The following is a 26,839-nucleotide window of genomic DNA, read 5'->3' on the forward strand; positions in this document are numbered from 1 at the left end:
AGATGAATTTATAATGAAGTTATGATCCTTATATAACAGCTCACCATAAACCCTTATTATTTCAAGCCATCTTGCAATTTCATAGGATGTAGAGTATTCTCCTTCCCGGCAATTGTCAGTTTGGCTCAAATAAACTTGCAAAAACTATCGGTTTGAATGATTTTACACTGACACAGTTGCCTAAGTTGGTTTTCAAAAATGGAAAATATTTTTCAAAACTGTACAGGCAGAAGGAAGGTCTTAAGCCCTATGTCTCCCTGTCACCCAATCTCAGGAGCAAACCTTCCATTTCAGACTCCGGCCCCCTTACACATTGCACATGCCACCCATGGAGGGTGAGACCGTCTGGGCGAGCTCACCATGGCACGCAGTGGCCAGGTGTGCCAGGGTGGCACCTGTCCTCTTTCTCGAAGACACATACGGTGGCTCCCTGTGCCTGGCTTATCTCCAGCGTGAGGCACCAACCGGGGGGCGGGGAGGGCATTGTCTCTGCTCCCTGCGCTCCCCCTTCCCTCCTGAACCTGCTTCGGCTCAGGGTGCCAAGCGTGCTACAGTTAGCCTCATGTAACTATTTCACAGATGTTTTTCATTGATCTTTCACTGGAGTGTTTTCTCCCTCTTTCTCAGGAGAAAAAATGTTTGCAACAGGATTGGGGTTGCAACTGGTCGAGGGTAAGGTGGGGGGCAAGGGGACACTGTTACTTACAGACCCCCAGGGCACGTTCTGGAATTCTAGGTGGCATGGCGGCCAGTCCTGGGCCCTTCAGTGAATAGCCTGGATCCTGCGTAGCTTCAGCTGTGAGCACTTGCAGCGGATGCTAAAAATACACTGCAGTTTATTTTCCTCAGTAGGGAGCATATGTGTTCCCACTTGACCTGGAAACACAAAGAGAGCCAATGTTAAATCTGGTGCTGCCCAGTCCAAGATAAATCTGTTTTCCGTGGAGCAGGGGAAAGAAAGAACAACAGACACTGGCACAGCGTTGTCTCTGCTCTCAGGGGGCCTCGGTGTATTGAACAAGTGTTTTAGGCTCACTGTTGGTAGTTAAGTGACCACTCTCAGACTTCTTAGTCGGTGCTTTCCGAACTGGAGCTCATTCAAATTGGTGAGTCCAAGGCAGATTTATTAAATTTGGAGAAAGAAGAATAAGGAAAGCTTTCTTTCTTCCTCCTCTTCCTTTTCTTCCTCCTCCTCCCCTTCTTCCTCCTCCTCCTCCTTTTCCCTTCCTCCTCCTCCTCCTCCTCCTCCTCCTCCTCCTCCTCCTCTTCTTCTTCTCTATCTTCTATCTTCTTAAAAGACAAAATCTAAATTGCCTTCTAATTGAAGGATAGATTTTTATGGACACTTATCTTCTGTCCTTTTTCCTTCGAATAAGCAAACAAAGAAGCAAATCAAATAATTTACCAACAAATGGCAGAGAGATTCTGTTTTAATAACAGATGTTAAACCTAGTTCTTGTGCTTGGGGCTATTTAAATCTTTGGGTGGCCCAGTATTCTTCATATAGAAGAGCAGTGCTCACTTTAACAGTGGAAGGGTGTCTTCCCTGCTTTCAGCTGGTAGCACTTCTCTACAGCTTACAATACTCCGTTGGCTGGCAAACTTAGACCCATTCCTCTTCACCCCCCACACCCCCTAACCCCACTGCACCCCCAAGAAACAGCACAGTGATTAACACAGGAGGTTTGGACTCTGCCTTGTTGTGAGTCTGGCTTCTGCCACTCGGTAGCTCTGTCTCCGTTTGTAAAATGGACAATAATAGGGCCTGCTATGGAAGGCTGTTGTGCAGGTCAATGGAACACTGCACCGTAGGCTTACAGCACAGAGCCTGAGTGCACGGGGAACCTTCATGCATGTTAGCTGCCATTGCTGGGGATTATTCTTAGACAGCTCAGCCCAACATCAAGAGCTTTGAGGACATGACCTTGAAGATCCCTGTGGTTAAACTGCCTTGTGTCAAATTTGGCTTTATTTTTTTTTATTTTTTAAATATATTTTATTGATTTTTTATAGAGAGGAAGGGAGAGGGATAGAGAGCTAGAAACATCAATGAGAAACATCCACCAGCTGCCTCCTGCACACCCCACACTGGGGATGTGCCCGCAACCAAGGTGCATGCCCTTGACCGGAATTGAACCTGGAACCCTTCAGTCTGCAGACCGATGCTCTATCCACTGAGCCACACCGGTTTTGGCCAAATTTGCCTTTGTTTTTATTTCTAATCCTCTTCTTTGGAACAGGCCTAACACCTTTTAGAGGGACGAGCCTTTCTCCTCCTCTTTCTGTCTTTCCCTGGATTGCCTACACTTTCATCTAACAAAATCAAAACAAAAACAAAAAATGGTTAAAATCAAGGAGGTGAAGAAGTTACTTAACATTTTCAATGGTGGGAGGTCGAGGAAGGAGGAAGCGTTGAGTGAACCTTCTAGAGAGCAATGTGCTGGCTACTGGGGATAGAAGCCAGATGACTGGGTCCAAGCAGGGGACAGTGGAGACAACCAGACTGGTCCCAGACCGCTTATGTAAGATATTTGACAGAGAAAGGAAATAAGGCAATGAGACAGTAGCGAGGAGATTAGCAAGGTCAAGAAAAAAATCTGTCAAGATGGAAGAAAGTCAAGTATGTTGAAGGCAGAACAAAGTAAGTGAGGGATGAAAGCTTCCTTGGAGCTGCCTGGGACCATCCACACTGCTATGAAAAACTAATGCCCACAATGCATTTCACAAAAAAGACTTGTGCTCTAACAGCGCGTCTGCACTCTGGGAGGAAGCCAATGTGCATGGGATATAATTGCTATCATAGGGCAGTGACTAAAATGAAAACAGCCTCAGAGTAAGAAAAACAGGAGAAATGAAAAGATTTGGGAGCCTGGCTGGCATGACTGCTCAGTGGTTGAGCATAGACCTATGAACCAGGAACCGATTCCTGGTCATACCTGGATGATGGCCTTGGTCCTCAGTAGGGGGTGTGAAAGAGGCAGCCGATCAATGATTCTCATCATTGATATTTCCGTCTCTCTCTCCCTCTTCCTTTCTCTCTGAAGTAAATAAAAATCTATTGAAAAGGTTTGGGAAAGTTTATAGATTAGGACCATGGCATTGGATAGATATCCAAGGCAAGAAAACATCAAATAATCAGAATCCCTCTACTCCAAACTGAGATGATCATTTTATGCTTTTAGGAAGATCCTTACTGGTCCAGGGCCACGGGCCTGGGGCAGGACTACAAATGAAGGCCCATATACCATATGTTTAAATGTTTAATTGTGCTTTATAAGGCTAGCAAATGTGGTTTACCCATGCCCCCTCTCATCCTAACCTGGGCTCCATCCAGCACAATGAGGAGCCTGTGGACACAGAGGGACAGTCAACTCCACCCACACTCCAGAGGCCTCTAATGGCCACTAAACTCCGGAATGGCTCTGAAAGACTGCCCCGCCTCCTGCAAGCCGGCTGGAGGCTGTTTGCACAGGGATTTCAGTGTCCTTCATGCCAAGCACGTTCTAGAAGGCTTCAGGGGCTCGCCCGTCCTGCCCCTCAGCCCATCAGAAATTTTACCACAAGGAGTGGGATGTGGCAGGAGGAGGACCAGGCTGGGAGCCCAGCGCAGGATCCTTCTGGTCCGGGTTTAAGAGCCACACTGGACACACGGTATTCTCCTGATCTAATTTTCAAAGAATGAACTCTCGGACAATACTTTATACAGCAAGGCTTCCCAAAACATTGGCAGCAACAGCACACAGCAGGCCAAGGGGCTCAAAAACAATATTGCTGCTGCCGAAACCGGTTTGGCTCAGTGGATAGAGTGTTGGCCTGCGAACTGAAAGATCCCAGGTTCGATTCTGGTCAAGGGCATGTACCTTGGTTGCAGGCACATCCCCGGTAGGGGGTGTGCAGGAGGCAGCTGATCGATGTTTCTCTCTCATCAACGTTTCTAGCTCTCTATCCCTCTCCTTTCCTCTCTGTGGAAAATCAACAAAATATATTAAAAAAAAAAAAAAAAAAAAGAATATTGCTGCTGAGCAAATGCATGCACACCAGGCTTGGGGGCTGGGAGGGCTAGGAGTGGCCCCAAACAGGGCGTTGTCTGGTCTTCGTGAGCTCTCTTCATTAGATAAAGCAAATGGCACATTATCTCCTGGCAGAGCAACAGCACAATTTTCAGAGACGTTTAAAATGGAAGTGTAATTTTCTGATGGCTTCCAAAGGGGACCAGCTTAGCACAGGCTACTTAGATCGAATCCAAACCACTCTAGGACTTCAATTCAGCCACTGAAGGTAGGAAGCCGATGCCTTCTCCAGCTCCTGCTGCAGGCTGAGGTTCAGATTGGAGTTAGGAGGAGCCAAAGATGGAGAGTTGGGGTCTGACCACAAAGGTAACGCCTTCAGGGGAATCACTGCATAAGGGATGTTGACACACCTGACTCTACCCTTTACCTGGCTGGGAAGTTGCTTCATGTATTCTTCTATGTGGAAAAAAAAAAGAAAAAAAAAAGGTCAGTCTAGATAATTTAAAATATTTCTTGTGGTGGGAGGCCAAGGAATATTCCAGCAATCCGATCTTCTAGGAAATCCTTCAGGTACACACCGCTCAGCTATCCCTGGTAATATACCCATAGTTGAGACCCACCTGTCTGAGGGCACATCCTAGGACAGTGGTCAGCAAACTCATTAGCCCACAGAGCCAAATAGGAACAGTACAACGATCGAAATTTCTTTTGAGAGCCGAAAACCGACTTCTGCACGTGGGCCACCAAGTTTCAATCGCACTGTACATGCGCGTCCACACGTGGTATTTTGTGGAAGGGCCACACTCAAGGGGCCAAAGAGTCGCATGTGGCTCTCGAGCTGCAGTTTGCCAACCATTGTCCTAGGATAAGGTGACCAGATGTCCCGCTTTTGGCAGAACAGTCCCGATTTTAAATCATTTGTCCTGCGTTTTAGAAATGAATCGGGACTTTTAAAACGCCGTGGGACTCGGGACAAATTGTTAAAAATCGGGACTGTCCTGCCAAAAGCGGGACATCTGATCATCGAGCCAGGCTTGATAACCATCCCTGGGGCGAATTTCCAGCTCTTTTTGAAGAGACAAACTATAACTACTAAAATAACTGCAATAACTGCCAGTGATAACTGGAATGGCAAGCTGAGTTGTCCCCCTGCCATGTCCCCCTGAAGAATGAGATCTCGGAAGATTTAAGCAGATGCATGGGAAACTTATTGCAAGCGGATTCAGACTGCCTGCACCCGTGTATATATGTGCTACAAGCCTGTGTCACCACTTGATAGATTCCCTCAGTGGTTCTTGCCTGGGAAGGGCCTGAAATTTCCCTGTTTCTATGCGTCAGTTTACCTCCTTGTTGCTGTCCCTCCCTAGTTTCACATGCCTTTGGCTCTGAGTCTAAAAACAGTCTGAGATTCCTGCATGGTTGGTTTCTGTGCTTAGGCTTGCTCAAACTGCCCTGTCTGCCCCCGCCCCTGTTCCACCTGCCTTTGTTTCCCACCGGACCCCTGCCCTGCCCACCAGACCCCTGCCCTCTCACCTGGATATGGGTCCCCCCAAAACAGCATTGCCATGCGTGGGGGGCAGTCACAAGTGTTAAGAGGTGGATTTAACCAATTAATTCAGTTTTGCGTCTTCGAAAAGAATTTGCTTCATTATGAACTAAACTGGAGGCAGTGAGGGAGGCGATACCCAGAGACTCAGTAAGTCTTAAGATTCTGGCCAATTCTGAAGGAATTATTTACTTAGCATCGATGTGACAAGGAAACTTCCTCAAAAAGGAAAATATCAACCTTAGGAGTGGAGCATTGGGCTGTTAAGTTTGATGGTACTTACCTCCCAGGTTGCAATAATGATAAATGGGGTCCCCCCTTCTCCCCCAGATAAAACACTGTGCTTTACCAAGCACACTGTCCCCCACCCCGCAGCCCAACCCCCAATCAGGCCTGCGGAGAGCCTGCTCAAAGGTGTTCTGAGAACCTGTCTCAGCTGGTCTGGCACAACATAGGGCCTCAATACATACATATCAGATGAGTGAATGGCTGTTTGCATGTCTCCTTTTGTGTAGTGATTAGGTGCCACCATGAAACCCAGGCCCCTGAATCCTGCCGGTTCCAGGACCCTGTGGATGGATGCAGGGTGAGTGGAAGGGAGGGGGGGCCCCCCCCGGTCAAGAATGAGGAAAGGGAGACAGCGCCCGGAGGGGAAAGAAGTCCCTGGAGGCTCGGGGGCAACAAAGAGCCTGAGCGCACCTAATGCAAACACGAGGGCCCGGGGCCTCGGGCGCGCAGCCAGGACCCGCTCCCCGCACGCACGTCCCCGCCCAGCCGCCCGCACCGGGCCAGGCGCCCGGTCCCCGCGCGGGACGCCCGCCCCCGGGGCGGTGCCGGGAACCCGCGGCGCCGCCCCGGTCACGTGGGGGCCGGGCCGCCGGGCGGCGCTGCCTGCCGCTTCCCGATCGCGCCCTCCCAGCGCCCGGGCCCCGGGAAAGCAGGGACCGCCGCCGCCCCCTCCTCCCGGCTGCACCCCGGCCTGTGCGCGCACCATGCCCGCCGCCGCGCCAGGCGCCGCCCTCCTCCCGGAGCTCGCGGAGGCGCCGGCGCTGCGGGCCGCGGGGCCGCGGCTGCGCCGGTAGCGGAGCCGGAGCGGCGGGCGCGGCGGAGGGTGCAGAGCGCGCGGCGGGCGGAGCGGAGGCGGAGCCGCGGGCATCCTCCCGGCGGGCGCGCCCATGGCCCCGGAGGTAGGAGCATGCGAGCCGCACTCCCCGCCGGCCGCCGCCGCCCCCCGCCCCGCCGGCTCGGCGACCCCCGTAGCTGCTCGCGTCGCCGCCGCCGCCGCCCCCCAGCCGCGGGCGCCCGGCCACCGGCTGCTGCGCTAGGATCCGCCGCCGCCGCCAATCGCGGAGGGCTGGTGGGGAGAGAGGAGCCAGAGGGACCCGGAGCCCGGCGCCCGCCCGGCATGGAGCTGTGAGCGAGGCTGTCTGTGGGCCCGGGGCCCCGCCATGGCCGGGAAGGACGGCGGGAACCTGAAGACGGTGCGGCTGTGGCGGGACGCCGCCCTGCGCGCCAGGAAGCTGCGGAGCAACCTGCGCCAGCTCACCCTTAGCTGCCCGGGGGTCGGGGCCGATCCGATCGACGACTCCCCCGACAGCTCCCCCCCGCAGCTCGTGCTGCCGGCCAACCTCGGGGACGTTGAGGTGCTGAACCTGGGGAACAACGGCCTGGAGGAGGTGCCCGAGGGGCTGGGCTCGGCGCTGGGCAGCCTGCGCGTCCTGGTCCTGCGGAGGAACCGCTTTGCCAGGCTGCCCCCGGCGGTGGCCGAGCTGGGCCACCACCTCACCGAGCTGGACGTGAGCCACAACCGGCTGGCGGCCCTGGGCGCCGAGGTGCTGAGCGCCCTGCGCGAGCTGCGCAAGCTGAACCTCAGCCACAACCAGCTGCCCGCCCTGCCCGCCCAGCTGGGCGCGCTGGCCCACCTGGAGGAGCTGGACGTCAGCTTCAACCGCCTGGCGCACCTGCCCGACTCCCTGTCCTGCCTCTGCCGCCTGCGCACCCTGGACGTGGACCACAACCAGCTCACTGCGTTCCCGGGCCAGCTGCTGCAGTTGGCTGCCCTGGAGGAGCTGGACGTGTCCAGCAACCGGCTCCGAGGCCTCCCGGAGGGTATCAGTGCCCTGCGTGCCCTCAAGATCCTCTGGCTGAGCGGGGCCGAGCTTGGCACGCTGCCCGAGGGCTTCTGTGAGCTGGCCAGCCTGGAGAGCCTCATGCTGGACAACAACAGGCTGCAGGCCCTGCCCGCCCAGTTCAGCCGCCTGCAGAGGCTCAAAATGCTCAACCTGTCCTCCAACCTCTTCGAGGAGTTCCCCGCCGCGCTGCTGCCCCTGGCCGGCCTGGAAGAGCTCTACCTGAGCCGCAACCAGCTCACCTCGGTGCCCTCCCTCATCTCGGGCCTGGGCCGGCTCCTCACCCTGTGGCTGGACAACAACCGGATCCGCTACCTGCCGGACGCCATCGTGGAGCTGACGGGCCTGGAGGAGCTGGTGCTGCAGGGCAACCAGATCGCCGTGCTGCCCGACAACTTCGGCCAGCTCTCCCGCGTGGGCCTGTGGAAGATCAAGGACAACCCACTGATCCAGCCGCCCTACGAGGTCTGCATGAAGGGGATCCCCTACATCGCGGCCTACCAGAAGGAGCTGGCCCACTCCCAGCCGGCCGTGCAGCCGCGCCTCAAGCTGCTCCTCATGGGCCACAAGGCTGCGGGGAAGACCTTGCTCCGCCACTGCCTCACGGAGGACCGGGTGGAGGCTTCCGGCGAAGGAGGCGACCAGGAGAAGGGCTACTCGCCGCCTCCACCGCCGCCGCCGCCGCCGCCACCTCCCGCGAGCAAGGGCATCGAGGTGACCAGCTGGACGGCCGACGCCTCCCGGGGCCTGCGGTTCATTGTGTACGACCTGGCCGGGGACGAGAGTTACGAGGTGATCCAGCCCTTCTTCCTCTCCCCGGGGGCCCTGTACATGCTGGTGGTGAACCTGGCCACCTACGAGCCCCCGCGGTTTCCCACCACCGTGGGCTCCTTCCTGCACCGCGTGGGGGCCCGCGTGCCGCACGCCGTGGTGTGCATCGTGGGCACGCACGCGGACCTGTGCGCGGAGAGGGAGCTGGAGGAGAAGTGCCTGGACATCCACCGCCAGATCGCCCTGCAGGAGAAGCGCGACGCCGAGGGCCTGAGCCGCCTGGCCCGGGTGGTGGACGAGGCGCTGGCCCGCGACTTCGAGCTGCGCTCCGCCAGCCCGCACGCGGCTTACTACGGCGTCTCGGACAAGAACCTCCGGCGGCGCAAGGCGCACTTCCAGTACCTGCTCAACCACCGGCTGCAGATCCTCTCCCCGGTGCTGCCCGTGAGCTGCAGGGACCCCCGCCAGCTGCAGCGCCTCCGGGACAAGCTGCTGTCGGTCGCCGAGCACCGGGAGATCTTCCCCAACCTGCACCGAGTGCTGCCTCGGTCCTGGCAGGTGCTGGAGGAGCTGCATTTCCAGCCCCCGCAGGCGCAGCGGCTTTGGCTGAGCTGGTGGGACTCGGCGCGCCTGGGCCTGCAGGCTGGCCTGACGGAGGACCGGCTGCAGAGCGCCCTGTCCTACCTGCACGAGAGCGGCAAGCTGCTCTACTTCGAGGACAGCCCGGCCCTCAAGGAGCACGTCTTCCACAACCTCAGCCGCCTCATCGACATCCTCAACGTCTTCTTCCAGAGGGATCCTTCCCTGCTGCTGCACAAGCTGCTCGCCGGGACCAGCGGAGAGGGCGAGGGAGACGGGGAGAGCTCCCTGGTGATGGCCGTGCCACCGCCGCCGCCGCCGCAGCTGAGCCAGGACCTGCTCCGGGCCACCCAGCTCCACCATTACGTGGAGGGCTTCCTGCTTCACGGGCTCCTGCCGGCCCACGCCATTCGGCTGCTGCTGAAGCCTCACGTCCAGGCCCAGCAGGACCTGCAGCTGCTGCTGGAGCTGCTGGAGAAGATGGGGCTCTGCTACTGCCTCAACAAACCCAAGGGCAAGCCCCTGAACGGCTCCACCGCCTGGTACAAGTTCCCCTGCTACGTGCAGAACGAGGTGCCCCACGCCGAGGCCTGGATTAACGGGACCAACCTGGCCGGGCAGTCCTTTGTGGCCGAGCAGTTGCAGATTGAGTACAGTTTCCCCTTCACCTTCCCGCCGGGGCTGTTTGCACGCTACAGTGTCCAGATCAACAGCCACGTGGTGCAGAGGTCGGACGGGAAGCTTCAGATCTTCGCCTACCGAGGGAAGGTCCCTGTGGTGGTGAGCTACAGACCGGCCAAGGGGGCCCTGCAGCCAGATACCCTGTCCATCGCCAGCCACGCCTCGTTGCCGAACATATGGACGGCATGGCAAGCCATCACCCCCTTGGTGGAAGAACTGAACGTCCTGCTTCAGGAATGGCCTGGACTGCACTACACCGTGCACATCCTCTGTTCTAAGTGCCTTAAGAGAGGGTCGCCCAATCCACACGCTTTCCCAGGTGAGTGGAGAGAGGGATGGGGGGCGGGGGAGGGGGGGGTCTTCTGTGCTGTGTTTTGAGATGCACTTTTTTAAGAAGATTTTTGTTTCCCATTTGTAAGATGCTTAACCTCACAGGCCCCCCCAGGAAAGCTTCTCAAGGTAAATAATACAAGGGGGCCGAAACCGGTTTGGCTCAATGGATAGGGTATCGGCCTGCAGACTGAAAGGTCCCGGGTTCGATTCCGGTCAAGGGCATGTACCTTGGTTTCGGGCACATCCCCAGTATGGGGTGTGCAGGAGGCAGCTGATCAATGATTCTCTCTCATCGATGTTTCTTACACTCTATCCCTCTCTCTTCCTCTCTGTAAAAAATCAATAAAATATATTTAGAAAAATAATAATAATACAAGGGGGTGTGGGGACAAGCAAAAGGCAGTAAGTACAGGGGCACCTATGACATACGGTCCCCAGTCTCAAGCTCTCATACAAGAAAGATTCAGACTTCCCAAGTGGGTTCTAGTCAAAACATGTGGATCTCCATTATTCCCCTCTTCCCAAGTTAGCCCGCCTTCTCGGGGAGGAAATGTCAGGTTGTTGAATAGAATGTGGTGTCTGATGTTAGTCTCTTGCTGAGCCTGGGCTTTAATGCTTATTAGATGCATCCAGAGGCTTTGAGATGCTCTTGAGTTTGACATGTCTATTGCCATTTTTTTGTTGTTTAAATTTAGAGAGGGGAGTCATAAAGTAGAAAGTATAGTTCACTTTTCCTAAGAAATTCCAGAGAAGAATGTTTTGTAATCGGGCTTGGATTAATGAAGACAATGATACTGATATTAATGATGAATTAGTGAAGACAAAACTTTCAGCCTGTCCTGCATGACTAACTCCTGGGATCACAGTTTCACTCACCACACTCATGGGCAGGAACCGCAGCTTACTGAGACCTCTCAGGGGACTTTCCTCGGGTATTTCCTGGCAATTTGGCGCTTTACAGATGTCTTAAGGTGGTTTTTTTTTTTTGGAAGTACTTTGTAAGAGAGAAGAGATACAATATTGCCAATAATTTTTTTCTCCTCTGGGAAATGTTTTCCAGCACCCTTCCTTCCTTCCTTCCTTCCTTCCTTCCTTCCTTCCTTCCTACCTACCTACCTACCTATCTACCTATCTATCTACACACACCATTGTAATGAATGGGAGAACACAGAACACGTTGTCTGGGACTTCTGATTCTAGTTAATTGGCTTCCTGAGCGTTGAGTTTGGACTATGTCCATTTCCCACATGTGAAGGCATTCTTTGGAGCAATTCTTTAAACAACTCAGATATTTGTGAAGCACAGGCTCGGCTCACCACATTCCAGGCGTCCTGAGGACAAACCCAATGATAGTATCACTGCCAGCCTCTCGCTTCGGTCCCCCACCCCCAGCACCCCGAGAGGGGCTGAAACAGAAGACTGTACCACTGTGATCTTTGTCCTGGGCCCATGCAGCTCGTCATAGTATCGGGGAGGAACCCGACACCAATATTTCCGAAGGTAACATCTTCCCTTTGCCCTAGATCTAGGCTGAGTTTAATTCTTCGCCTTGAAAAAAAGCCATCGTATTCAGTTACCTGTCAACTGAGCTGCCCATTCTGTATGATTATCTGGTGTCTTCTCACAGTCTGAGGCTTTGGTAGATGCTTCAGTTCGTTTTATATTTGCCATTGTATGTTCTTCCCGAAAGCAGACACTTCTCTATTGTCTAACCAAACTGAATGAAGTGGTTGAGGGTTACATATTCTCAGAGTCGTTGATTGAAGGAGCTAACGAAAGCCAACTCCATCCAGATGGAACATTCATACAGCTGAGGTTATTAGCAACATAGGTTATTGGCCAAGTAACGATCTGTGCGGAGGAATTCCAAGAACTTCGAGGAGTAAACAGTGAGGCTGGAATTTTTCCCCCCCTAACCTCAGCTGTTTATTTTTGGTAATAGTCAAAAATTCCCCAACCAGGTCCATTCTCTTGTTATCATTTGGCCTGCCTGCCAGCTAAAGGAGGCACACCTGGTTTGCAATCCAGGCTCCAAGGAAGAGATGATTTTTTTTCCCCTCTCAACAAAGAAATGGTTGAAAATTGTAAATTATCTTACATGTTGAATAGGAATAAATTACCAGGTGTTTTGATAATGTAGACTGTCTATTTCTATTGAATTTATGGGCAGGGAAATAAGTTATCTTGTTGTTTTGTTTAGGCTTCTATTCTGAAAGTAGCAGAGGGCACAAAATCTATAGAAAAAGGTGGTTATAGTACATTCATTGCATTAAGACAGCAAGGAAAAAAAACATATTTCCTTCTTTCATATTTTTCTGTGATAGCCATCATCTGCTAGTATTTGCCACATTTCCAAAAGATTTGGGAATGCCCTTGCCGGTTGCTCAGTGGTTAGCGCATCAGCCCGCAGTCTGAAGGGTTGTGGGTTCAATTCTGGTCAAGGGCAGAAACCTTGGTTGCAGGCTTGATTCCCTGGTCGGGGCTCAGAAGGGATGTGTCTCTCTCACATTCGTGTTTATCTCTCTCTCCCTCCCTTCAGTTCTCTCTAGAAATCAGTGGGAAAAAATGCCCTTAAGTGAGGCTTAAGAAAGAAATAAAGGAAAAAAAAAAAAAAAGATTTGGGAAGAGTTAAAGTAATAAGAAATTAGAAGGTGATATAGGAACAGAATTATGATGTTGGGTGTTCAGTTGGTTAGGTCCTAACCATTTAAAATACATTTATTCAGTCCCTAGACTATTAAAATGTATTTTCCCTGGGCAGAACCCTTTGACTCTATTGGTAGCCTTTTGTCTTTTTTAAGAAGTCGTTTTGCTTTTAGAAACATTGAATAAGTTGGTTACTTAGTTTTACACTTTATTAGTGTCAACTACCCCTGTAAACTGATAATTTTGACCCAATGTAAAAAAAATTTAGAATTTGATTTTTTTTTTTTTTTTTTCAGTTTTGGGACATTGCGAGTAAAAAGCAAATGACCGTCTCTCTTGTGTTTACAGAGAAGAAATGCTGAACGGACAGTTTTAAACCTTATTTTGTGAAAAGTCTGCCTTGGCCCTGTCATTGTCAATAGGTAGTTAAGTCCAGCCTAAGCTGCACTCACGCAGTTGGCCTAGGGAAGTACAGAGTTTCTCTTCTTTTATTTTGACTAACGAAAGAAGTGCCATGTTTTGGAAAACTCAGCTGACTACCTCTTGGTTTTCAAAGTTCTTTTAAAAAAAAAAAGATCTAATTATGTGGCCAGAGAGATTACTGATTTATCTCACTTAAGATAAATGGGTGGAGTGACAGGAAATTCGAATGAGGCTTTAATGAGCCTAAAGGTCAGGTGTGGGAGTCTTCCCCTGCTTTTTGTGGGCACTGACGACTGCCAGCTCCCAACAGCCAGCCTCCCTCCACCTTGTCTGGTGTCCTGGAGTGTCTTGTGCGATATTTATTTGTTCTTTTTTTTTTTTTAAATATATTTTATTGATATTTTACAGAGAGGAGGAAGGGAGAGAGATAGGGAGCTAGAAACGTCCATGAGAGAGAAACATCGACCAGTTGTCTCTTGCACACACCCCCACCGGGGATGTGCCCACAACCAATATACATGCCTTTGACCGGAATCGAACCTGGGACCTTTCAGTCCGCAGACCGATGCTCTACCACTGAGCCAAACCGGTTTTGGCTATTTGTTGTTCTTTTTTAAAAAGTATTTTTTATTTCAGAGAGGAAGGGAAAGGGGGAGAGAGTGAGAGAAACATCATTGAGGAGGATGAAGCATTCACTGGCTGCCACCTGCAAGCCCCCCCCACAGGGTACCACACCCACAACCCAGGCGTGTGCCCTGACCAGGAATCGGAACTATTGACCTCCTGGTTCCCAGGTTGATGCTCACCACTAAGCCACGCTGCCCGGGCATCATCTGTTCTTTCTTACCAAGATGGCAGAAAAGCTGAATACTCCGGAGGGTTGGGCGTGTGGATTATTGAGGCCAGGACATAGGCCTCCAGCAAGATTCCAGTGCTTTGCTCTACCATGTAAGTGGTTGAATGAATGCTGTGTGTTTTTAAGTGGAAAGAGTGCATCTTAATGAGTTGAAACTTGGGTCAGTATAATTTTTCACTGAGCATCTTACTCTCCAGATCATAAGAGGTTATTTTTTGTTTATTTATTTTAAATATATATTTTATTGACTTTTAACAGAGAGAAAGGGAGAGAGAGATAGAGAGCTAGAAACGTCGATGAGAGAGAAACATCGACCAGCTGCCTCTTGCACACCCCCTACCGGGGATGTGCCCGCAGCCAAGGTACATGCCCTTGACCGGAAACGAACCTGGGACCTTTCAGTCCTCAGACCGACGCTCTACCACTGAGCCAAACCGGCTTCGGCTAAAAGGTTATTTTTTAAGGATAATTGGGAAGCACCCCACAGCCAGAAGACAGAGCATTGGTACATGGTTTTTGGTGCGGTGGGTGCTTCTCCTTTTTCCGCGTGCTGCACGGAAAGGGAGAAGGACCGGTTCCTGAGTGGAGGAGCTGGGGACTAAGAAATAAAAGAAAGAAAGAGACAAGAGGCAGACATAGATCCAAAAGCTGGGTGCCGGGTGGATGCTGTCACTCTGATGGAGGGACAGTCAACACCCACCACAGACCACACAGCGCATTTATTGATTTCCAGAGGGCGGTTTAAGGTCCTATTCATTCCCACATTCCTGGGATTTAGCATATCGAGACCTGGGTAAGTCAAGGTCCTATTCGTTCCTCATTCCAAACACATGGATAAAGATAAGAAATCAGTACTGATAACTGTGTCCCACATTTTGGGAGGCTGTTTCCGGGGGACGGCCATGCCAGTCTCCTCAGACTCAGCTGACATTAATTTAAAGGTCATCCATGTGCATTCCCAAGGGGCCCTCTACACTTTAGATTTGGTTTCTTTCAGTCACTAGTTAACGCCATGCCTGTGTACATCTCCCATCAAGTGCCTTTTGCCCGAGTTCAAGTTCTTGCCCACTGGGTAGCTCTCCGAGGCCCCGTCCTGCTGGTGTCTGTGTATGTGCCCTGATTGCTCTTTGATGAGGTTGTTCGCTTCTCTGAGCAGGAGACACGCTTGAGGCTTTGTGGCTTCTGTGAGCCTGTCACATGTTGGCTGAATGACTGTTTGGTCTTTTGTGAGAAGTGTCTTTTTTCTTGGACAGTCACATATTCTGTCAAACTCCCAGGTGGTTCTGTAGTGATCCTCTGGCTTCGTCCCCCGTCCCATCTTCCTTCCCCTGTGCCCCAGATGCCCCAGTGTTCCCATTGTCGCTGCATTGCTGGTCCTTCCCCTGAATAGGCCCTTCATTCTGACCACTGAAGCAAAGCAAAGTTCTCGGCCTTGTTATATCTCAGTTTTAGAGCGACTGGGATTTGAGCTGACCTAGTTGTTTGGATTGGATTAGTCATTGTTTTTAATTTCACAAAGGTTATTAACTATCTTTAGAGTTCAGCTCTATTAATATTGATGCCGCTTGGCTTTTATTTTTGTGAAGGGTCCTCTTTGAGCTCTGCTGGGCTTTGCTTCCTGTAAAAGTTAAAACGTTAGTCATGCAGCGGGAGAAACAAATGCTGCGCCTGGTAGAATGCAAAGGCTGGGAAGGCCTTCAAGAGTTGCATCAAGTGGTTGGCTGTCTCTTCTTTAAATCGCAAGCCCATCCCTGCCCGAGCGGCGCAGATTCCCTTGAGAAAGTGTTTTTCCTTTGTTCACAGAGGGTTTGCAGTCTCCTCTGTTGCCTGCTAGTCTCACTCCCAGGAAGCCTCACGCAACTCTTAGTTGTTACTCATTTACTTCATTTTAGTGCCTAAAACAGCTACAGTGTGCTCACAAGGCTGTTTTGGGGATTAGGTGAGAGGACGTGTTGAGACGTGGTTATTCTCGGTGTGTTTGTAAGGAAGTGAGGGGCTTCTGCTCCATAGGTGGGTGGGGGTGGGGGTGGGGGCAGGAGTGGGACTGATGCTGGAGCGAACACTTTTACATTTTTGGTTGCTGTCTCCGTCCACCCATGAATTCCCTTGTCGTCATGGGAGCCTGTTAGGATTGAGGACCTGACTATCCCTCCATTAGGGCCTGATTTACTTATTTATGATTTTATTTTATTTTATTTTTAATTTTTATTTTTTATTTATGATTCTAGAGAGAGGATGGGAGGAGAGAGAGAGAGAGAGATAGATAGAGAGAGAGAGAGAGAGAGAGAGAGAGAGAGAGAGAGAGAGAGAGATGTTGATGTCAGAAACATCCATGGGTTGCCTCCCACATGTGCTCCAGCCAGGGATCGAGCCCATAACCTGGGTATGTGCCTGGACCAGGAATCGAACCCAGGGTGCTTTGGTGTACGGCAGTGTCTCCCAAACTTTTGACATATGTGTACCCCTTCTATAATTTCCGTAACGCTGAGTACCCCTCGTACTCATGAGATCATAGAATCAGGCACAGCTAAGCACGGTGCAGTGCATATCCCCACCAAACTCCGGTGCAACACGTTCTCCCACTGAACTTCCCGTACCTCTGGGGGTACGCGTACCACACAGGGAAACACTGATGTACGGGATGATGCTCTAACCATCGAGCAACACTGGCAGGACCCCCCCAATCCCCCTCCCCCCCTTTTTTTTAATCTAGGGGGCAGGTGCCGTCCTCTTCTCTGGCCCTCTCCTTGGCGCTCCTGAGCGCCGGGGTGGGGAGGAGAGCTGAGCTGCTTTGTGTTCCGGGCGCCTGGAAAGCATACCAGGTGGGTCTGCTGGGGGCAGGAACGGCCAGGACTGTGCTCCCAGGTCTGTGCTCCCGGGCCCAGCTGCTCTGATTGCAGAACCAGCTGCCGGTGGCGGCCAGGTTTCCCTCCCCTCCGGGGCCGCTTTCCTGCCCTTCATCGGGGAGGTGAGGAGGCCCCGTTCTGGCCGCCTCCCCCAGCCCTGCGTCTGCCTTAGTGAGGCCGACCCTCTGAGCCCCGTTTGGCTCCTCATGTCTGTGCAGCTCCTAGAACCCACAGTGATGGACAGGCATCCCTGACAGCCCTGAACACACATGAGGACAGGTCTTCGTTGAACCACCAAGACCCTCTCCTCTGTACGTGTGGCAGTTCTCCCCCGCAGCTACACTCTCCTCTCTGAGGCCTGATGTCTCCTGTGCCGGCAGCTCACACGCCCTAGACAGAGCCCGGTGCAGGGCTGAGCAGGTAGGAAGGGGCTCAGAGCGGATTGGATATTTTTAAAGAACTCAAGTCATTCTGGTGTTTCTTTCTTTCTTTCTTCTTCTTTTTTTTTTTAAATATATTTTTATTGATTTTTTTACAGAGGAAGGGAGAGGGATAGACAGAAGCATCGATGAGAGAGAAACATCGACCAGCTGCCTCTTGCACACCCCCTACCGGGGATGTGCCTGCAACCAAGGTACATGCCCCCAACCGGAATCGAACCTGGGACCCCTCAGTCCGCAGACCGACGCTCTATCCACTGAGCCAAACCGGTTTCGGCCATTCTGGTGTTTCTTAATCAATTCCTTGGCAAAGTGCTTTTATTTTATTTTTTTAGGTTGCTTAAAGTGTGCACTTTAAAGTAAGCATATATAACTTTCCCATGTGACTTCTGGTACATATATTCCTGTCCTCCATATCCAACTCCTAATTCTTTCAGCAAAGAAAGGTGTGGTGGGAGCAAAAGTGGGCAGGGGGGCAGCTATCAGGATGCAAAGCGAATGAAGGAAAATGAGAAAAAGTTTTCAAGCATTCAACGTCCAGAATACAGAGAGCCTTCTGCCACCTGACCTTGCCTTCTCTCTCCTTAGCAGTGAGCACCCCTCTTCCCCAAGCCTGCAGGACCGAGCACTAAGTTAAGGTTCCGGAGCTCTTTCCAGCTAACCCCGCCCCAACCCTGACTTTGACTTTGGCCTCTCGGAAAGGGAAACTGTAGACGGGGAGGAGGGTGGAGCTGGTGGTGCGGGAAGATGTTCCTCAGGGTGCGGACCAGCTGTTTTCTCTTCACCCACGTGCCCCTGCTTTCGAAGCTCCGGACGGAGTAAGGTTGCTGGTTTGAGCTCACGGAAGCGCCTGGAAAGGCTGCTGCCTGCAGTGAGCGCAGAGATGGATCTGTACATGCTGTTTACTATGCGTAACGACTCCCAGACACCCTTGCCAGCCGGGCCGACTTGCGTGGAGAGGGAGAAGGGAACATTCGTAGTTATTTTTTATTTTTGGCACCGAGTGCTTGAAAACGTTTTCTCATGTTCCTTCCTCAACATATTAATAATCTCTTAGCTGGAAGTACGTATTGTTACTTAGAGAGTAAATTAGTAAAACAAAACAAAACAAGACAAAACAAAAATCAAATGTTTATCTTTGGCCATAGGTTTACAGAAGCAGAGAGGACGTTGCAGGGGGGAAGTGGAGTGGGACAGAGGTCCCGGGGTCCTGGCGGGGGGTAGGGTGGGGGAAGGGGGTGGGGGGCCGGGGCTGGGAGGGGGGCCCAGCGGTGGATTCCCAGGGGCACAGTGAGCCTGGAGGCTGTCATGGGCCTCAGGAAGGAACTCGTGCTCTGGACTGGCAGCCCCAGGCACCCAGGCTGTTCCAGCTGCTTCCTCTGCTTTTGCAAATCTGTGCACAAGGGCGCTTGTGAGAAGGACTAGGAGGAAAGGAAAACTGGAGCTGTGTCAAGGCTGCTGCTCTTCGGTTGTGTGCGCCTTTCTGCTTCTGGTCTGAGTGGCTCACCAAGTCCCAGCTGCTGCTCCTTCCTCCTCCTCCTCCTCCTCCTCCTTTTATGGAGATTCAGTAACCATTTGTGAGGCAGCAGTTCCTGGCATTTAGTGCATCCAGTGTTGTACAACCACACCTTTAAGCCAAGTGCTAGGAGGCTAGGAGCTGATTCAGATGCTGGCTTCCTGCCTGGGGGCGGGGGTGGGGGTGGGGGTTGACTGGGAATTCCTTTGCCAAGTTTTGAGACACTAAGACGTGGCGGAAGGAGAGAAGGGCTTTTTAGCCAGGCCTTGAGATGCCACGCTGTTGAACATCTTTTAACCTGGCTGCAACGGACACCCTCTTACTCCTAGTTGATGTGAGGACAGGTCTGTCTGTGGCATTTGTGAGTTAATGGGGACCAGAGAACACATGTGAGTTCCTATTGTCTGTCTGTATGTGCTTTTTTGCACTTCATTTAAAAATATATATATATATTTTTCTGATTTTGGAGAGAACAGGAGGGAGGGAGGGAGGGAGGGAAGGAGGGAGAGAGAGAGAGAGAGAGAGAGAGAGAGAGAGAGAGAGAGAGAGAGAGAGAGTTAGAAATATCAACAATGAGAGAGAATCAACCCAGGCCTGTGCCCTTGACTAGAATCGAACCCAGGACCCTTCAGTCCACAGGCTGATGCCCTATCCACTGAGCCAAACCAGCTTTTGTAAGTTTCTTTGAGCCACACTGACGGCAATTGCCAGGAAGCAGAATCTCAGTGAATTGGGATAATGCTCCAGAAAATGGAATTTTTTAAATCTTTTTTGTGTGCATTACAATCAAAGGAGGAAGATTACATGAAATCCATTGGTGATAGATTAGAGAGGTAGGAGAAAGCAAAGAGGGAAACCTCTGAGATTGGATAAAAAATAAAAGGATAGACATACACTTCTTTTACTTAGGTGGGTGCAGGATGGTTAATAGTCAACAATTACCGTGATACCACTGACAGTAAAGGAATCTGTGGTGTCTGTTGTGGTATTGGTTTTGTCCCCAGCGGTCCTGGGGAGGGAGGAGACGTTACAAGTTACCCTGACATTTCAATGATATGTTATCTTATTGTAGATGAAAAAAGACTATAAGCTCAGTTAAGGTAAACGTTGGCCTCGTCAGGAAGATAAGGGCCTAGGAAGTGACTTCCCACCTTAACTGCTTTTAGTTAAAGTTTAATTTCAGACAGTGCTTTGTGGTTACTCCAGGTCTTTAGGTTTGCAAGACTGCCATGCAGGCCTTCCCTGAGCTTGGCAGGTTAGCATGTGGCCCCTTTTGTCCACAAAAACATGGCATTGGCCATGGGGAGCTGACAGGGACTTTGGTGATGCAATTGTTGATTCTTGTATATATGGACTCTGACCACATACACAGAAATTCACTTACATGTTTGAGTAATTACTGAAAAAAACTGGCTTTTGATTTTCTGGGGGGAAAATATGATCATACTGAGAAAGATTGGCTACAGCTTTGAATTTGATGACTTATGTGAGTAGGTGGGAAGTCATTCTTTTCCATTGATTTTCAGTTTGGATCATTTGTTTTCAAGAAGGCTCAGGCAGATCTCAAAATAGGCAGGATGCTGAGATAGGAAAATTCGTGATAATCTATAAAATAAAATTTTATAGATTTCTAAAAACTTCCAAAATTAATCAGCTTTTTGAGGGAAGGGGGCGATGCCTCCTCTTTCAGAAGGCTTTACATTTCTCAGAGCTATTTATGGATTTGCTTTTGTATTGAGAGGGATTGAAGTCATCAGTGATTCTGAACACCAAAGACTGCACGCACACTCACTCCAAAGGCAGTATAAATTAAATTGGATCCTGTCATCAGGAAAATATATGGCTGCTACTTACAGATTTCTTTGATGAAGGGATGCGTTGTTGAGGTGGTTTTTCATTCTTAGCATGTTTAATGTTGAGAGAATTAAAGAGTTAACTTTTCTCAGATCCTCCCCACAGCTAAAACGATGCATATAAACGAGGTGCATATAAATGAACGTAGTATTAATACATTGTTACGGCACTAGTGAATTGGGCTTAGGAGAGTGAAGCCTCCTTCCTTTCTGATTTTGAAAAGGGGGATTTAAAAAGAAAGAATGGAGAAGGAAGAGATAAAATCAGAAAAATCATATTTCTCCTAGGTACCGTTTGGCTATCAACTTTATTGTAGTTTTAATAAGATTCTTATTTTTCATGCCATAGGGCTATTATTGTATTAGCTGGAGGCCCAGTGCATGAAATCGTGCACAAGTAGGATCCCTAGGCTTAGTCTGTGCTCGTGACCTCTGCCCCTTGACTGCTCCTTGAGGGCCCCGCCCCCCCCCCAGCCCCACCACTGCTTCACGAGGCTCCCCCTGCCCCTTGAAACTCCCCTCATCCTGTGAATGCTCCTCGAGGCTCCCCTGCACCTAGACTGCCCCACGAAACTGCCCCCACCCCACAATTGCTCCGAGAAACTCCCTCCAGCTGCCGTCCCTCAACAGTCTCCAGCCACACCCTGCTGCCACCACCCTCTCATGGCAAGCGGCTCAGGGGTGGGGGTTACTTCATGCACCTCCTGGTGACTGGTTGTTTGGTCGTTAATGGCATTATGACCACTGGGATTTTATTTTATAGATTATCACGTCTGTCTGTCTAAGAATGGAGGCTTGGGGGAAAATATGAGAGTCGGCGACTGTTGAGTTCTCATAAAGTTCCAGAGGCAGCTAAGTGCTTCTTATGGGCCATCTCTTTTAATCCTCCCAGCAACCCCAGGAGCGAGGGGTTACCATTGTCCTCCCATGGCACGGGCTGCGGCAAGCCACCGTGGCTGCGAGGCATGAGCCCCTTGCGTGAGTTTCATGCATCGACCCTCTAGTTACTTTTTAAAAAAATTTATTTATTAAGATATTATATGGGTACATATCTTTCCATTGCTCCCCCCACGCCCATACATGCCCTCCCCCCCCAGAGTTTTTCATCCATTGGTTTTGTTTATATGCATGCATACAAGTCCTTCGGTTGATCTCTTATCTCTCCCAGATCTCCCTATCCTCCCCGCTGTAATTTGACAGTCCGTTTTTTGCTTTACTGTCTCTGTATCTATTTTTAAAAAAATATATTTTATTGATTTTTTACAGAGAGGAAGAGAGAGGGAAAGAGTTAGAAACATCGATGAGAGAGAATCATTGATCAGCTGCCTCTTGCACACCCCCTACCGGGGATGTGCCCGCAACCAAGGTACATGCCCCTGACCGGAATCAAACCCGGGACCTTTCAGTCCGCAGGCTGACGCTCTGTCCACTGAGACAAACCGGTCCCGGCTCTGTATCTATCTTTTTGTTCATCAGTTTATAATGTTCTTTATTATCCATAAATGAGTGAGGTCATGTGATATTTCTCTTTCGTTGACTGTCTTATTTCAGTCAGCATGATGTTCTCCAATTTCATCCAGGTTGCTGCAAATGATGAGAATTCCTTTTTTATGGCAGCATAGTATTTCATTGTGTAGATGTACCATAGTTTTTTGATCCAATCATCTGCTGACAGGCACCTAGGCTGTTTCCAAATACTAGCTATTGTAGATTGTGCTGCTATGAACATAGAGGTGCATATTTCCTTTCTGATTGGTGTTTCTGGTTTCTTGGGATATATTCCTAGGAATGGGATTACTGGGTCGAATGTGAGTTCCATTTTCAGTTTTTTGAGGAAACTTCATACTAGCCCTCTAGTTTCTATGTAAAAGCTCTTTCTTATTTGGGCAGTAGTCCTCCACGCCCCTTCCTCCTCCCTCCACCCCCCATTTCGAGGTGGAGTCATTAAGGCAAAGGCAAAGCCTGTGTAGGTGCAGTCATTCATGTTTACATTGTCTTTCATGGGAGGACTCAGTTCACACTCCCACCTGTGAGCGTGCAGGGTCCATTTCGCTGTCCTTCCTCAGCTTTGGGCATCATCTTAAACGTGCACTGACAGTGAACGGGAAACCACGCCTCACAGATGGGTCAGATTTCAGTTAGTGAACGTGAATGTTTTCCTCTGAGTGTTGTCTGATTGTGCAGCTGCTTCTGTGAGTTGTCTGATCATGTCTTTTGACATCATCATCTTAGCTGTGTGTTTTTAATCACGGTGATCTAATCACAGAGTTCAGTTTATAGGAACACTATGTATTAAAGATGATGACCTTTTGTTTATCAGATTTAAGGTGTTTATTTTCTAGCTTATTTGCCTTTAAAAATATGTTTGTATTGATTTTAGAGAAAGAGGAAGGGAGAGGGAGAGGGAGAGAGAAACATCAATGATTAGAGAGAAACATTTATGCGCTGCCTCCTGCACACCCCCTAGTGGGGTCAGGTGCACAACCTGAGCATGTGTCCTGACCAGGAATTGAACTGGTGACCTCTTGGTTCATAGGTCAGTGCTCAACCACTGAGCCACACCTGCCAGGCATTCTAGCTTATCTGCCTTTTCAATGTTTAAAAAACATGTTTTGAAGTTTCAGATTTCATTGGGTACAATTTATTGATAGCTTCCTTTATGATTAAATGAAGTATTATTATTTTTCTAAATTCAAAGGTGTAAGAGAGGGAATCACACAGTGTACCATAATCTCTCCATCAATATAAATTTGACTGACAATAAAAAGTAATATTTGTACTTGGATGATATATTTAGAAGCAAAAGCCTATCTTTTTTAGTCCCTCCTTAAGTCTCTTTCTCCTCTGTGAAATGTTTCTTGTGAATTTCTTGTAAGGAAAAGAAAACATATTTGCAAATATTTTAACCTGAAATAGATCACTTATAGTCATTGTTCTGCGCCTTGCTGTTGATCACTTACAATATATTTTCAAGATGCTTCTATATGAACAGTTACACACCTATAGATAATCTATAGTAATAAAAATGTAAATATGCTAATTAGACTGGATAGCCGAATGACCTTCCGGATGTCATTCTGGAAATCCTTCTGGGTGAAGCTGCTGCAGCAGGGGCTGAAGCACAGGCAGTTAGGGGCGATCAGGCAGGCAGGCAGGCAGGCAGAGAGGTTAGAAGTGATCAGGCAGGCAGGCAGAGTGGTTAGGGGCAATCAGGCAGGCAGGCGAGCAGTCTCAGAGTGCAGGGATTGGGCCTAAACCGGCAGCTGGACATCCCCCAAGGGATCCCGGATTGTGAGAGGGTGCAGGCCTGGCTGAGGGACCTCCGTCCCTGTGCAAATTTCATGCATCGGGCTTCTAGTATACATATATACATACGTACATATATGTACGTGTGTGTGTGTGTGTGTGTGTGTGTGTGTGTGTGTGTGTATATCATAGTATTCTACAATGGAAGTACTGCTTCCTTAGTCCTAAAGTGACAGGCCTTTGATTCTTTCAAGATTCTTTTACAGATTTTAAGCTGAGCAAGCTCTCCACTTTCCAGAATTTTGAGAAACAACCTTATTTCTTTCAGGGTTGATAACCCCTCCTTGTGCTCAGAACACTGTGGCGGTGCAATTAGAAAAAGACAAATGACTGAGTCAAAACGGTGGGACTTAAAAAGGGGCTTGGGAGGTATAAAAAAGCTTACCTCTGTGATTTAAAAGAAGAGTAATCTTTGTAATTGGCTTTTGTGATGCATATTGGAATACCACTGTTTTCAGCATAATTATGCATTTCACAGCTTAATTCATCCATTATAACGGGATGTAATGTTTAGACACAGCAATAATTGCAAATCTTACATGCCTGCAAACAAATGTGCTGCTCATTACAACAAGACAGTGTCAGATAGACTAACGCTGTGTGGAGGTGAGGAATTAGTGGGAAAGAATTGATAATGAGCCGAGTTTCACTGACTGGAAACCTCGTGTCTGGCTTTCGGCCCCCGGGAAAACCCACCTGAGCCAGTGGGGTGGCTTTTTCTCCCGCCCTACAACCAGCCTTCTGAGCTCACACCATCCTGTTTCTAGACTTCAGCTTGGGAATTAGCCTCGGGAAATGTGCCTTAGGTGGATCCTGTACTCAAAATTTAAGAGATCATCCGCACCATTTGTTCTTCCGTGAGCATAGTGAATAAAGATTGGGTCTAGCCAGTGGTTGGCAAACTCATTAGTCAACAGAGCCAAATATCAATAGGACCATGATTGAAATTTCTTTTGAGAGCCAAATTTTTTAATCTTAAACTTCTTCTAGCGCCACTTCTTCAAAATAGACTCGCCTAAGGCCGTGATATTTTGTGCAAGAGCCACACTCAAGGGGCCCAAGAACCGCATGTGGCTCGAGAGCTGCTGTTTGCCGACCATGGGTCTAGCCCAGGCGACATGGCTTAGTGGTTGAGCATCGACCTATGAACCAGGAGATCACTGTTTGCTACCTCATCAGGGCATATCCTTGGGTTGTGGGCTCGGTCCCTCAGTAGGGGGCATGCAGGAGGCTGCTGGTTGGTGTTTCTCTCTTATCATTGATGTTTCTATCTCTCTCTCCCTCTCCTTTCCTCTCTGAAATCAATAAAAATATATTTAAAAAGGATGGGCTGAAACCTGTTTGGCTCAGTGGTTAGAGTGTTGGCCTGCGGACTGAAGGGTCTCAGGTTCCATTGCCGTGTAGGGCATGTACCTTGGTTGCGGGCACATCTCCAGTAAGGGGGTGAGCAGGAGGCAGCTGATCGATGTTTCTCTCTCAGCGATGTTTCTAACTCTCTATCCCTTTCCCCTCCTTTCTGTAAAAAATCTATAAAATATATATATATATTTTTAAAAAAGGATGGGTCTAACCCAGCCCACTAAAATGTGTTTGACTTGCAAAGAAGGTAAACAGTCAAATCCTGCTAGAGTGGCTTTTGTGTTTAAAGTATGTTATTCACAGCTAACAAAATCCCCCGTCAGGTTCTTGGAGAAAGAGAACGGCACATAGAGCCTCCATCTCATACCGAGTGTCCAGATCAATGCAGACGGTGAGGAGGAAAGAGCAGCCACGTTTTCCGAACACGGCATGAAGAATACGTGTTAATCCTGGGCTTCTCTTAGTTCACCTAAGCTACACATCTGTGTGGCATGGCTGCGGTGCCTCGGATTTAGGAGGCTCGGTGCCTATAAATTGCAAGAGAACGAATTAGAGAGAGAGACATGTGAATTTTCCAGAACGCTGGGATGCCCAGATCAGCTCCCGGGTCTGCGGAGAGCCGGGCCATTGTGTGCCCAGCACACAGTAACCAAAATGGGCCGCGCAGCCCCTGGCGGCTGCACCTGTCCCCTCCGCTGACACCCCAGATGGCTGGCCCTGGTTGTGCCCCTCGAGGTTGGGGCAGGTGTTTCCTTTGAGTTTTCTCGTTTGTTAATCCTCTGTGACTGTGTGTGCCTTTTCTTCCCCGCCCAACCGCCCCCCCACCCCCCCCCACACACACACACACATGCACGCCCTCTGGTTCCTTTCCTGTCATGTGCATTCTTCCTGGTGGCTACTGTATTTCCACCTCTTTTTCTTGGTGTGGGCAAGAGGAAAGGGCGCTTGTCTTCTGTTTGGTCGTGTGAGGAATTGGCATTTGAGATGGTTGGGCCCAGCTTTCCTGCAGCTGGCCTTTCCCCTGAATAGGACTGTGCAAGCTGCTTCTTGAGGACTGTTTCTGCCCCTCCGAGTCTTTTCTGTGTGACATGGGCAGCAAGAGAAGACCCCGCTCGGCCTGTGTGGCTTAGTAGTTTAGTGTCGACCCATGAACCAGGAGGTCAGGGTATATCCCTGGGTTGCTAATTTTTTGCTGGCTCCATCCCAGGTAGGGGGCATGCAGGAGGCAGCCCATAGTGGATTCTCCCTCATCATTGATGTTTCTGTGTCTCTCCCTTCCTCTCTCTGGAATCAGTGAAAACATATCTTAAAAAAGAGGGAGAGAGAAGCTGATCCACATACAGGGGTGGTCATGCATCTGGTCGATGAGCAGGGCTGTTACCATTCAGTGTCCGAGCCAGAAACACAGGTTCTGTTTCCAGGAAGTGATCGAGTGCGGTGTAGCCGGCACCAGGTGTTCACCGAAAGCTTGGAACATGCCCGCCCACTGTCCCTTTTTGCAGCTCATAAATCTCCTGACGTATGGTGCCGTTTGTGACTCAAGGC

The 26,839-nt window shown here is 50.1% G+C and overlaps 1 protein-coding gene and 1 long non-coding RNA gene across 10 annotated transcripts in view; one reads left to right on the plus strand and one right to left on the minus strand.

Annotated features, from left to right (window-relative positions):
• Positions 1–1,176, minus strand: part of LOC118728499 — a 32,513-nt gene extending 31,337 nt beyond the window's left edge. For both annotated transcript variants that reach the window (XR_004990911.2, XR_004990910.2), the window contains exon 1: positions 707–1,176. This is a non-coding gene — a long non-coding RNA (uncharacterized LOC118728499). The remainder of the gene's footprint in view (positions 1–706) is intronic.
• A 5,726-nt stretch (positions 1,177–6,902) lies between these two features.
• Positions 6,903–26,839, plus strand: part of MFHAS1 (multifunctional ROCO family signaling regulator 1) — a 72,404-nt gene continuing 52,467 nt past the window's right edge. For 4 of the 8 annotated variants that reach the window (XR_004990909.2, XM_045588908.1, XM_036455021.2 and 1 more), the window contains exon 1: positions 6,903–10,035. Coding sequence is in view for 7 of the 8 variants with exons in the window: in XM_045588908.1 (XP_045444864.1) it covers positions 7,005–10,035 (3,031 nt within the window). In the remaining variant the exon portion in view is untranslated. Of the gene's footprint in view, positions 10,040–12,249; positions 12,544–25,494; positions 25,538–26,839 lie in introns of those variants that run through there. The other 4 variants (XM_036455026.2, XM_045588910.1, XM_036455022.2 and 1 more) reach the window with 4 other exon arrangements.

Source organism: Pipistrellus kuhlii, unplaced genomic scaffold, assembly GCF_014108245.1.
Source record: "Pipistrellus kuhlii isolate mPipKuh1 unplaced genomic scaffold, mPipKuh1.p scaffold_m20_p_3, whole genome shotgun sequence".
Lineage (NCBI taxonomy): Eukaryota > Metazoa > Chordata > Mammalia > Chiroptera > Vespertilionidae > Pipistrellus > Pipistrellus kuhlii.